At 43.3% G+C, this 12,234-nt stretch overlaps 2 protein-coding genes across 2 annotated transcripts in view; both read left to right on the forward strand.

Moving 5' to 3' along the window:
- The window catches only part of LOC308077758 (BRCA1-associated protein-like), an 801,007-nt gene that overhangs the window by 147,904 nt on the left and 640,869 nt on the right, over positions 1–12,234 (forward strand). The gene's annotated exons all lie outside the window — the stretch shown is intronic.
- On the forward strand, positions 5,655–7,010 carry LOC308079073 (pantothenate kinase 3-like; the record flags this gene model as incomplete). Its single annotated transcript, XM_080420411.1, has 1 exon — positions 5,655–7,010. One exon carries the CDS (start codon positions 5,655–5,657, stop codon positions 7,008–7,010), a length of 1,356 nt encoding a protein of 451 aa, XP_080276537.1.

Below are 12,234 nucleotides of genomic sequence, written 5' to 3' on the forward strand. Positions count from 1 at the left end.
ACTAATTCCTGGAAGTTTTTTCCAGTTCCAGGAATTAGTCATGCCCAGAGTATGTAATGGTTCCTAAAAAAACCATTACATACTCTGGGCATGACTAATTCCTGGAACTGGAAAAAAAACATTAATACTCTGGGCATGACTAATTCCTGGAACTGAAAAAAAGTTCCAGGAATTAGTCATGCCCAGAGTATGTAATGGTTCTTTAAAAAAAACCATTACATACTCTGGGCATGACTAATTCCTGGAACTGGAAAAATAATAATACTGTGGGCATGACTAATTCCTGGAACTGAAAAAAAGTTCCAGGAATTAGTCATGCCCAGAGTATGTAATGGTTCTTTAAAAAACCATTACATACTCTGGGCATGACTAATTCCTGGAACTGGAAAAAAAATAATACTGTGGGCATGACTAATTCCTGGAACTGAAAAAAAGTTCCAGGAATTAGTCATGCCCAGAGTATGTAATGGTTCTTTAAAAAACCATTACATACTCTGGGCATGACTAATTCCTGGAACTGGAAAAAAAATAATACTGTGGGCATGACTAATTCCTGGAACTGAAAAAAAGTTCCAGGAATTAGTCATGCCCAGAGTATGTAATGGTTCTTTAAAAAACCATTACATACTCTGGGCATGACTAATTCCTGGAACTGGAAAAAAAATAATACTGTGGGCATGACTAATTCCTGGAACTGAAAAAAAGTTCCAGGAATTAGTCATGCCCAGAGTATGTAATGGTTCTTTAAAAAACCATTACATACTCTGGGCATGACTAATTCCTGGAACTGGAAAAAAAATAATACTGTGGGCATGACTAATTCCTGGAACTGAAAAAAAGTTCCAGGAATTAGTCATGCCCAGAGTATGTAATGGTTCTTTAAAAAACCATTACATACTCTGGGCATGACTAATTCCTGGAACTGGAAAAAAAATAATACTGTGGGCATGACTAATTCCTGGAACTGAAAAAAAGTTCCAGGAATTAGTCATGCCCAGAGTATGTAATGGTTCTTTAAAAAACCATTACATACTCTGGGCATGACTAATTCCTGGAACTGGAAAAAAAAAAAATACTGTGGGCATGACTAATTCCTGGAACTGAAAAAAAGTTCCAGGAATTAGTCATGCCCAGAGTATGTAATGGTTCTTTAAAAAACCATTACATACTCTGGGCATGACTAATTCCTGGAACTGGAAAAAAGTTCCAGGAATTAGTCATGCCCAGAGTATGTAATGGTTCTTTAAAAAACCATTACATACTCTGGGCATGACTAATTCCTGGAAGTTTTTTCCAGTTCCAGGAATTAGTCATGCCCAGAGTATGTAATGGTTCCTAAAAAAACCATTACATACTCTGGGCATGACTAATTCCTGGAACTGGAAACAAAAATACTGTGGGCATGACTAATTCCTGGAACTGAAAAAAGTTCCAGGAATTAGTCATGCCCAGAGTATGTAATGGTTCTTTAAAAAACCATTACATACTCTGGGCATGACTAATTCCTGGAACTGGAAAAAAGTTCCAGGAATTAGTCATGCCCAGAGTATGTAATGGTTCTTTAAAAAAATCATTACATACTCTGGGCATGACTAATTCCTGGAACTGGAAGAAAAAAAAATACTGTGGGCATGACTAATTCCTGGAACTGAAAAAAAGTTCCAGGAATTAGTCATGCCCAGAGTATGTAATGGTTCTTTAAAAAACCATTACATACTCTGGGCATGACTAATTCCTGGAACTGGAAAAAAACATTAATACTATGGGGCATGACTAATTCTTGGAAGTTTTTTCCAGTTCCAGGAATTAGTCATGCCCAGAGTATGTAATGGTTCCTGGAAAAAAAATACTCTGGGCATGACTAATTCCTGGAACTGAAAAAATATATATTAACACTCGGGCCATGACTAATTCCTGGAACTGAAAACTATAATACTCGGGGCATGACTAATTCCTGGAACTTTAACACTCTGGTGCTGACTAAGTAGTGGTTTAGTCAGTACCATAGTATTATACATCGATATAAATACACTTTTAACCTTTAAATTAAACTACACTTACAGTATAAATACACTTTTAACCTGCAATCAGCAGACACCGCAGGGAATTGAACCCCATCCCAGTAAACCAGGAGTTCCATACCAGCGTCTTTTGCTTCTCGACTTATTTACAGGTTGAAAATAAAGTGTAAAGTCTGTAAACAGACTATCTGCTCATTGTTTAAGTTCTAAAGTGACAAGTTATACCTTTAAAAAATCTGCCATTTTAAAATAAATCTCAAAGGGATATCAAATACTGATATCAGATGGGGGTCCGTGGCCAAATACATATTAATATTAATTTGGGGGTCCTTTGACATGAAAATGTTTGAGAAACACTGGTTTAAACAACATTTAGGAAAGAAGCCCAAATAAGCAACTACACTTTAGAAACAAACCCAGAAAACAGGTAAGCAGAGATGGCAACACTGATCGCAGGTTTTCCATTGTTGCTGTTCTTCAGAATTTACTACAGACTAATACTACAATTACTTCACAATACTATGGTGGTGTCAACAACTATAATAAACCAGAAACAACAAATGAAGTCACTAGTGTGTTTGTCGACATCACTCAACTGCGGTGGAGCCAGCCAGCCAACCAACCAACCAACCAACTCAACCCAACCAGGGAACCAGCCAGCCAACCAACCAACCAACTCAACTCAACCCAACCCAACCAGGGAACCAGCCTGCCAGCCAACCAACCAACCAACTAGACCCAACCAGGGAACCAGCCAGCCAACCAACCAAAGTAAACTATAGGATCATAGAATACAGAGAAACAGTGTGGTGTCTCAGTAAACTATATGATCATAGAATACATAAAAACAGTGTAGTGTCTCAGTAAACTATAGGATCATAGAATACAGAGAGACAGTGTAGTGTCTCAGTAAACTATAGGATGATAGAATACAGAGACAGTGTAGTGTCTCAGTAAACTATAGGATCATAGAATACAGAGAGACAGTGTAGTGTCTCAGTAAACTATAGGATCATAGAATACACACACAGTGTAGTGCCTCAGTAAACTATAGGATCATAGAATACATAGAGACAGTGTAGTGTCTCAGTAAACTATAGGATCATAGAATACACAGAGACAGTGTAGTGTCTCAGTAAACTATAGGATCATAGAATACAGAGACAGTGTAGTGTCTCAGTAAACTATAGGATCATAGAATACATAGAGACAGTGTAGTGTCTCAGTAAACTATAGGATCATAGAATACAGAGACAGTGTAGTGTCTCAGTAAACTATAGGATCATAGAATACAGAGACAGTGTAGTGTCTCAGTAAACTATAGGATCATAGAATACACAGAGACAGTGTAGTGTCTCAGTAAACTATAGGATCATAGAATACAGAGAGACAGTGTAGTGTCTCAGTAAACTAGGATCACAGGTTAAACAAGGAACCTAGCATCAGTCTAAACCAGGGGTAGGCAACATAAGGCATGGGTGCCAACATGGGCACAGGGGAAGGTGATCACCCGCACAAGTGTGAGAGAGAGTTGTTTTCTTTTAGAAATTAGATATAAAAAAATAAAAGTAGTCAATTCAATTAAGTCACCTCACATCTGTATGCAAATTACATCCCGCACATAATTCTACATAGATACAGAGATAGGTGGGTTATTGTAATATTATTATTATTATTATTATTTAGTCTGAGAGATAGGTGGGTTGTTGCTCTGAGTCTAATGATCATTAAAACCTGAGGTGAAAGAAAATATTTCGAAAGAAGAAAAATGAATAAATAAAGGTTATTATGTATAGCCTATAAATGGACAATCAAAATCAGTTGGAAATATTAAATTTTGATGTGCTGTCATAATTAAACTTAATGTTGATATATATGACACACTGACTATCAAGACAATGAAGACATGGCACTTCATGTCAAAGAGGATGCTGACCCCCTGGTTTAAACAATATAATATCAGAAACATATCCTCTAAGTAAACAGTTACATAATACAGCTTTAAAGGGCAAGACCACTTTGGTAGAGGTTTGGGTTGTGTAGTTACCTTGCCATGATGTAACTCCAAAAGTGGGCAAGAAATCAAAAATAATTGCTCCATTGATTAGAAATTGACAATTCAAAATATGCTCCTCATTGATTTTGTTGTTCTTTTAATAAAATTGATTTAAAAATATGGCTTATTGGTGTTACTATTCATAATGTATACTGTTCTGAGGCTAAATATTATTCATAATTGATCTGAGGCCAAATAATAAACCATATAAATGAATCATTAAGTTGTTTTAGTGAAGTAATTACACATTTGCCATGTTATCCATAAAAATGGCCTATAGGAAATTTTGCTACCTGATGGACCCAACGTTGCTAAATGTCAACATTTGCATAAAAACTTACCAAAACATTTTTTTTTTAAAAACATTATATTTTCCTCTTCAGTATACTCCTACAAGACCATCTGAAAGGTTTTAATTTTTTTTTGCAAGTACAAATATATCCGGGTCTTACAGGGTTAAACAGAAAACGCATTTTCAAGTCGGAATACCAATTTTATCCAATCAGGATAAAAGAACTCAGACGGGATACAGATTAAACTAGAAAAAGTGCTCCTCGGAGCACAGGTCTCCGCCAGGTCAGGAAGTTGTAATAGAGGTTGTGTTGTGTTTGTAACAATATACATTTTATATGGCATTAAGGTTTCATACATTTCTATAGCATGCAGTATAATATATTGAGTAGCAGTTTATAGCAATTGACAATGACTTACAGTAGATGGTACTTGTAGTGTGTTGTAGGTAGAGTGTGAAGTGAGCGGTGCTATTTATGAGTTATCGATTTCTATGAGTTATTCATTTCATCATGTGTCTCGCTAGCCAATCACAGTACGTCCAAGCGTCATGCAAATCGGTACACAGTATCTCTATAGTCAGGCCAACGGTGCCGGAGATCAGGTGTCGACAGTACTCCTACAGATTTTGTCCAAGCGTCATGCAAATCGGTACAGAGTATCTCTATGGTCAAGCCAATGGTGCCGGAGATTAGGTGTTCACAGACGGACGGACACACACACGGACACACGGACGGACGGAGGGTAAAACATACTCTCTGCCATGCCTTCGGCCTGGCGGAGACAACAAGAGAAATGGCAAGTTGCAAGAAAGATTGGCTGAGATTTTGCAACCCAACCCTGAAAATGTATTATCTGTTTATCAAAGAGCTGGAGAGACATGGAGACTCCTGTTGCTGAAATAGGTGGTGCCATGGTTTTACTCTTTTACATTTTACTTTTGGTACTTTAAGTACATTGTGATACCAATACTCTTGGACTTTTACTCAAGTAAATTCTGAATTCCAAGCTTTCACTTGCAACAGAGTATTTCTACAGTGCAGTATTGATACTTTTACTTAAGTAAGAAATGCGAGTACTTTTTCCACCACAGTTGATAGAACATAAGTAATTGTTTGGGTGAACTACTCCTAATAAGGCTTGTTCGATCATACCGCGACGTTGCCGGAAAACTTTGAGCCAATCAGTGCTTAGACGTGACACACCAAATTGGGAGAATCTGGGGATATAAATAAACGTGTCAGCGGGGCCACTGGCACTGGAGTTCTTCAATAAGTGATGTTTTGATGGTGTTCAACGACTTCCAACTTGACCACGAAGCCACCGACGCGGATGTAATGCCCACGAAGCAGCCACGGTCCAAGAAGGACATGTCCGGTCATTTCTTAAACGACCCCGTGCACGATGATGACACCGACGCGGCCACCGACGGACGCGCCACGTCGTCATCGGCGGCGGCGGCGAGGCACCGGGTCATCGAACCGCTGAGAAAGAGCAGGCCGCCGTTCCCGTGGTTCGGCATGGACATCGGCGGCACGCTGGTGAAGCTGGTCTACTTCGAGCCGAAGGACATCACGGCGGAGGAGGAGGAGCAGGAGGAGGAGCAGGAGGAGGAGGTGGAGAGCCTGAGGAGCATCCGCCGGTACCTGACCTCCAACACGGCCTACGGCAAGACGGGGATCAGGGACGTGCACCTGGAGCTGCAGGACCTGACCATGTGCGGCCGGACGGGGAACCTGCACTTCATCCGCTTCCCGACGCACGACCTTCCCGCCTTCCTCCAGATGGGCCGAGACAAACACTTCTCCGGCCTGCACACGACGCTCTGCGCCACCGGAGGCGGGGCGCACAAGTTTGAGTCCGACTTCCGCAAAATGGTCGACCTGCAGCTCCGTAAGTTGGACGAGCTGGACTGCCTGGTCAGAGGCGTGCTGTACATCGACTCGGTGATGTCCAGCCGCCTGTCGGAGTGCTTCTACTTCGAGACCCCGACGGACAAGGAGCGCTGCGTCCAGAGGCCCTTCTCGCTGGAGAACCCTTACCCTCTGCTGCTGGTCAACGTAGGGTCCGGGGTGAGCATCATCGCCGTCTACTCCGAGACCGACTACAAACGGATCACCGGGAGCAGCCTCGGCGGCGGGACCTTCCTGGGCCTGTGCAGCCTGCTGACCGGATGCTCCAGCTTCGAGGAGGCCCTGGAGATGGCCTCTCGGGGCGAGAGCAACCCCGTGGACAAGCTGGTGCGGGACATCTACGGCGGCGACTACGAGAGGTTCGGACTGCCGGGCTGGATCGTGGCCTCCAGCTTCGGCAACATGATGTTCAAGGACAAGCGGGAGTCGGTGTCCAAAGAGGACCTGGCCCGGGCCACGCTGGTCACCGTCACCAACAATATCGGCTCCATCTCCCGGATGTGTGCCCTCAACGAGAACATGGAGAGGGTGGTGTTTGTGGGCAACTTCCTCCGGGAGAACACCCTCTCCATGAAGATCCTGGCCTACTCCATGGACTACTGGTCCCAAGGCCAGCTCAAAGCGCTCTTCCTGAGGCACGAGGGCTACTTTGGAGCGGTGGGGGCTCTCCTGGAGCTACTCAGCTCCTCCGCGGAGCACAAGAATGAAGACACGAAGAACGAGACTTGATCTCCCAGGCTAAGGAGTTCCAAGTTCTTCCAACAACAGCATCTGTTTTTTTTTGGGGGGTCCGGTGACCAAGACGACCACAATCACAATCTTGCTTAGAGCAAGTTACAGACATCACCCCTCGCCTCGTCAACACAGGGGTGCGTGGATGTGGGGAAGCGTTGCTTTTATTTTCTCTTGTTACACCATGCTACGAGTAAGCCTTGCAGAGCCATGAGACCCATTAGCCAGGAGTCTATCTCCTGTTTCTGTAGCGTGAGGCAGCTCGATGTACAAGCACACCCCCTGGACATGATGCTAGTGGTGAAAAGTAACTAAGTACATGTACTCGAGTACTGTACTTAAGTACAAGTTTAGTATTTGTACTTTACTTGAGTATTTCCAATTTCCAATACTTTAACTTCTACTCCACTACATCACAAGAGGCAAATATTGTACTTTTACTCCACAACAATTATTTGAAAACTTCAGTTACTAGTTACTTTGCAGATATACATTATTACATTATAAAACATACATTAACCACTTTAGTCTATTTTATACCTAAGCTGTTTGAAAATAGCCGATCTACAAGCTCATAACGCGTCTCATTGCGACGTGTTGTGAGCTTGTAGATCTGCTATTTTCAAACATTTCAGTACTTTTACTTTTGGTACTTTGGTACGTGCATTTTGATACCAATACTTTTGTACTTTTACTTAAGTAAATTTTGAAATTCCGGACTTTTACTTACGGTATGACCAACCTGTGGATCTCAGACGTCATGTGGCCATTCTATGTCAGTCACCATCTATGATGTCTCTACTATCATGTCACTATCATGTCACTACTATGACGTCAGTCATCTCCATATTTGCGTCCAACGTCTTTTAACGTCCCTTTCAATGTTTAGAGGCCGTTCAAGTGACAAGAAAAATGTGTTCTTTACCAGGCTTTAGCCTAGCTATCTAACAATACTATAAATACTGATTTTATAACGTCTTCAAGTGAAATATTTCTTACACGTATATTCATCTAAAGTTAAAAAAAGTTTGGAAAATGTCTCTCCTTCAATATCAATCGGCATAGTATTTTATATATTTTATATATATATATATATATATATATATATATATATAGCCTACAACTAGTAAGGATCATTTGTTATAGCATCAGTATTTATAATTTTAGCATGGTCCAGATAGCTTATTATGTGAAGATTAAGCTTACTATGTCAGTCATCATCTGGTAGGTTAGTTAGGTTAGTTAGATAATAGGTTAGTTGGACTTCTATCACATAGAACATACAGGCAATTGTGACATGTTTAAAGATGCTTAACAGACATGTCCTCAAGGGGGCGCCTAAACCCAGCTTAGGACATTGGGGTTACAGTGGGGTCTGGGGACCCCATGGGGGCCCTGGGGTGGGGGGTTCCAGGGGGTCCCCAGCAAAAGTAGTTAATGTAGCGTCACAATCATTTCAACCACGTTATCCATTTATATTGTGATGGGTGTGGCAGAGCACAGACTTATAGAGTGACATTGATGAACAGACGCAGTGATTGACTGCATTGCTTTCAGGTGCGGTGTGAACACTGACACTATAAAACAGTCAGTCGGACTTGGAAACGGATCGGAGCGACACGTCTTGTGAACCGGCACTCAAGGGACGGGAGGGGCGTTCGCAAGTGACAGTCTTGCCGACGCGAAGATAGCTAGCGAGGGGGAGCTAGCTATATCGTTGGTAGCAGGAGGGGAGACTAAAACCACGGTCTCCTGTAGTTAGTTAGTGGGGGAACTTAGTGAGTGTACGGCACACTGCTCCGCCGATCTGCAACCGTGCGAGTGTCCAGCACAAGGACACACTGACTTGACTCTTGTCCGCACGTTCCCGTCGTCCAGCCAGTATCTCCCCGGGGAGTTGGACGGTGGCACAAGCTCAGACCCCGGGGGAGGGTCCCGCCACCTGGCGAGTTAAGTACCCATGCAAGCAATCGAGTAGTATTGTTGCATAACATTGGAGCACAGATAGAAGCACTGTATTTTAAGTATTGTAGCAAATGGTTTTATTATTAGGGGTTTCAAGCACTGTATTGTATATAACTTTAGAGTATGAATTAATAAAGATCGCTCTGTATATTTGTACAGCCTTGTTGTCTCGCTTATTCCAAGGTCTGACATTATCTACCATTGTGTAGAAACGATAGAAAACCGCATTTATTACATTGGTGGCAGCGGTGGGATTTATCAAAATGTCAGACCCTGAAAATAACGCAGAAGTTGGCAACAATGTTAATCAGCCTAATTTGTTTGCAACTCCACGGCCAGTTTTTATGCCAGAAACCTTCACGGGCACAGGGCGGGAATGGGTTGATTGGGCTGAACAGTTTGAAATGGCAGCTGATGTTAATAATTGGGATGAATCCCTCAGATTAAAATTTATGAGCCTGCTTTTGTCTGGTCGCGCTCGGGAGGTGTATAGTGGGTTGTCTGCAACTGCTAAAGCTAACTATGCCTTGCTAAAGACAGCCATGGGGAGATGTTTAGACCCTTGTGATAGCGATGACTGGAACAGGGCTAGCTTCTCTTCACGTAGGAGGTTACATAATGAGACGGTCAGAGAATTTGGCATTGCGCTCCGCCGGCTGGTTACTAAAGCCTACCCCTCAATAGATCTTAATACCCAGGATGTGTTGGCGAAAGACCATTTCATTGCACATGTGGGAAATGGGGATTTACGCATTAGCCTTCGCAGTGTCAAGCCGGCAACATTGGAGGAAGCCATTAACCTGGCTGCAGAGCTTGAGCTCATTAGGGGTTTGGAGGGTGGGTGCTCAATGACCGATGCTAAGGTGCGGGGGTTGTTGATAAATCTACCAGTGATGAGCGAATGGACTCCCTGCTTGGGGTGGTGGAGGGCCTACGACAGGAGGTTAAATCTCTGCAATCGACAGTACAGGCTATGGGCCACCCCAGTAAAATTGTTCCTACACCCTCACCATCAGTTCCTTTTGTACGCCCAGTTCAAGCGCCCACTCCATTTAAACGGGAGGCTGAACGAAACAGGGGATGCTGGGAGTGTGGTTGTACTCGCCACGTTCGACGTGATTGTCCTTATTTACAGGGAAACTAGAGGGGGCGTGCACAACGGGTCCAATGCCCGCCCCCCATTCTCTGTCAACTGTGGCCCCGGTTAGTTCAAAGGGTGGTTCCGGATATCTGAAAGCTAAAATAGGTGGGTTGGATTGCTATGTATTGGTTGATACTGGAGCCTCACGCTCCATTATTCCTAAGCAACTGTGGCTTTCTGCTACTAAAGGGGGAAGCGACCTAGTGAATTATGTTGGCAGAGCTACAGCAGCTAATGGTGGGGGGATGCAAATTTTGGGGTCCTGGCAGACAGTTTGTCAATTTGATTCACTTGCACTTGTCGCAGAGTTTTTGGTCTCCGATATCCCCTCAGAAGAAGTTTTGCTAGGTTTTGATTTTTTATCAAAGTATGGAGCTGTTGTCGACCTGGGAAAGAAGAATTGTCAGATAATGGGCAAGCAATTTCCTTTGATCGATCTTAACCCATCATTGGAGCCTCAAATAGTCACTGTCCAGACTGATACAGTGATACCTCCTCGCAGTGAGGCCATCATTTGGGGTCAGGTCCGAAGTGGGTGGGGGGACTATGCTGAAGGGTTATTAGAACCTTCCTTCATCTCTAAACAGAGTGACATTTTAGTAGCCCGAGTGGTCTGTAGTGTGCAGCAGGGTAGACTGCCTGTGCGTGTTATTAACGTAACTAACGATGCTCTACCGCTAAAGAGTGGCATGAAAGTAGGCACACTATTTACAGATATTGAAGTGGGAGAGGAGATGATAGAGCACTGTAAGGACAGTGAGGGAGGAACTCTATTGCCACCTTGGACAGTGGAGACACTTATGGGCCATTTTGGGGTGGGGGGGAAAGGTTTTGCCCCAGATGAGTTGACAGCAATTAGGCAGTCATTTAATAAATACAGGGATGTGTTTAGTCGGATTTGGGTAGGACACAGCTAACATCACACAAAATTGATACTGGTGACGCCCAACCTGTTAAATTGCATCCTCGAAGGGTCCCTCTGCACTTACAACAAGAAGTGACTAAGAACCTGAAGCAAATGTTGGCCAATGGCATAATCCGTCCTTCCTGTAGTCCGTGGGCAGCCCCGGTTGTACTTGTGAAAAAGAAGGGGGGTGGACTACGTTTCTGTGTTGACTATAGGAAACTTAACGAGGTTACTAAAAAAGATGCATATCCTCTCCCTAGGATTGATGATGCTCTAGATAGCCTTTCACATGCTCGCTTGTTTTCCACCCTGGACTTGGCTAGTGGCTATTGGCAGGTGGAAGTAGACTCAGAGGACCGCCATAAGACTGCCTTTGCCACCCGTCAAGGACTGTTTGAGTTTAATGTTTTGAGTTTTGGACTTTGCAATGCACCTAGCACTTTTCAGAGGTTAATGGATCTAATCCTCGCTGATTTGCAGTGGACAACATGCTTAGTTTACTTAGATGACATAATAGTTTTTGGCCGTACTTTTCAGGAACATCTGACACGTCTAGACAAAGTACTGGACAAACTCCAGCAGGCCAACCTTAAAGTAAAACCATCTAAGTGTAATTTGTTTTCAACACAAGTCCATTACCTCGGCCATGTCATTTCTGCTGAGGGAGTTAGGCCAGACCCAGCTAAGGTGGAGGCAGTCAGAGAGTGGCCTGTCCCTACTAATCAGACGGAGGTTGCCAGTTTTATAGGCCTAGCATCTTATTATAGACGTTTTGTGAAGAGTTTTGCAGATATTGCTCGCCCTTTACATAAGCTGACAGAGCAGGGGAAGCGCTTCCAATGGAGTGAGGCCTGCCAATGTGCTTTTGATCAACTTAAGACCACTTTGATTACTGCCCCTGTCTTAGCTTACCCAGACCCATGTAAACCATTTATTTTGGATACTGATGCAAGCGATGTGGGGATTGGAGCAGTATTATCTCAGGAGGAAGGGGGGATGGAGCGAGTCATTGCATATGCGAGTAGAGCCCTCAGTAAATCAGAACGCAAATATGCTACCACTAAAAAGGAGCTTTTGAGTATGGTGGTGTATACAAAACACTTTCGGCACTATCTGTTAGGTAAAGAGTTTGTGTTACGAACTGACCACAACTCCCTGAGGTGGCTTCACAATTTTCAGGGTTTAGAGGGGCAGTTGGCTCGCTGGCT

This window comes from Gymnoscopelus braueri (assembly GCF_963280865.1).
Source record: "Gymnoscopelus braueri genome assembly, chromosome: 22".
NCBI lineage: Eukaryota > Metazoa > Chordata > Actinopteri > Myctophiformes > Myctophidae > Gymnoscopelus > Gymnoscopelus braueri.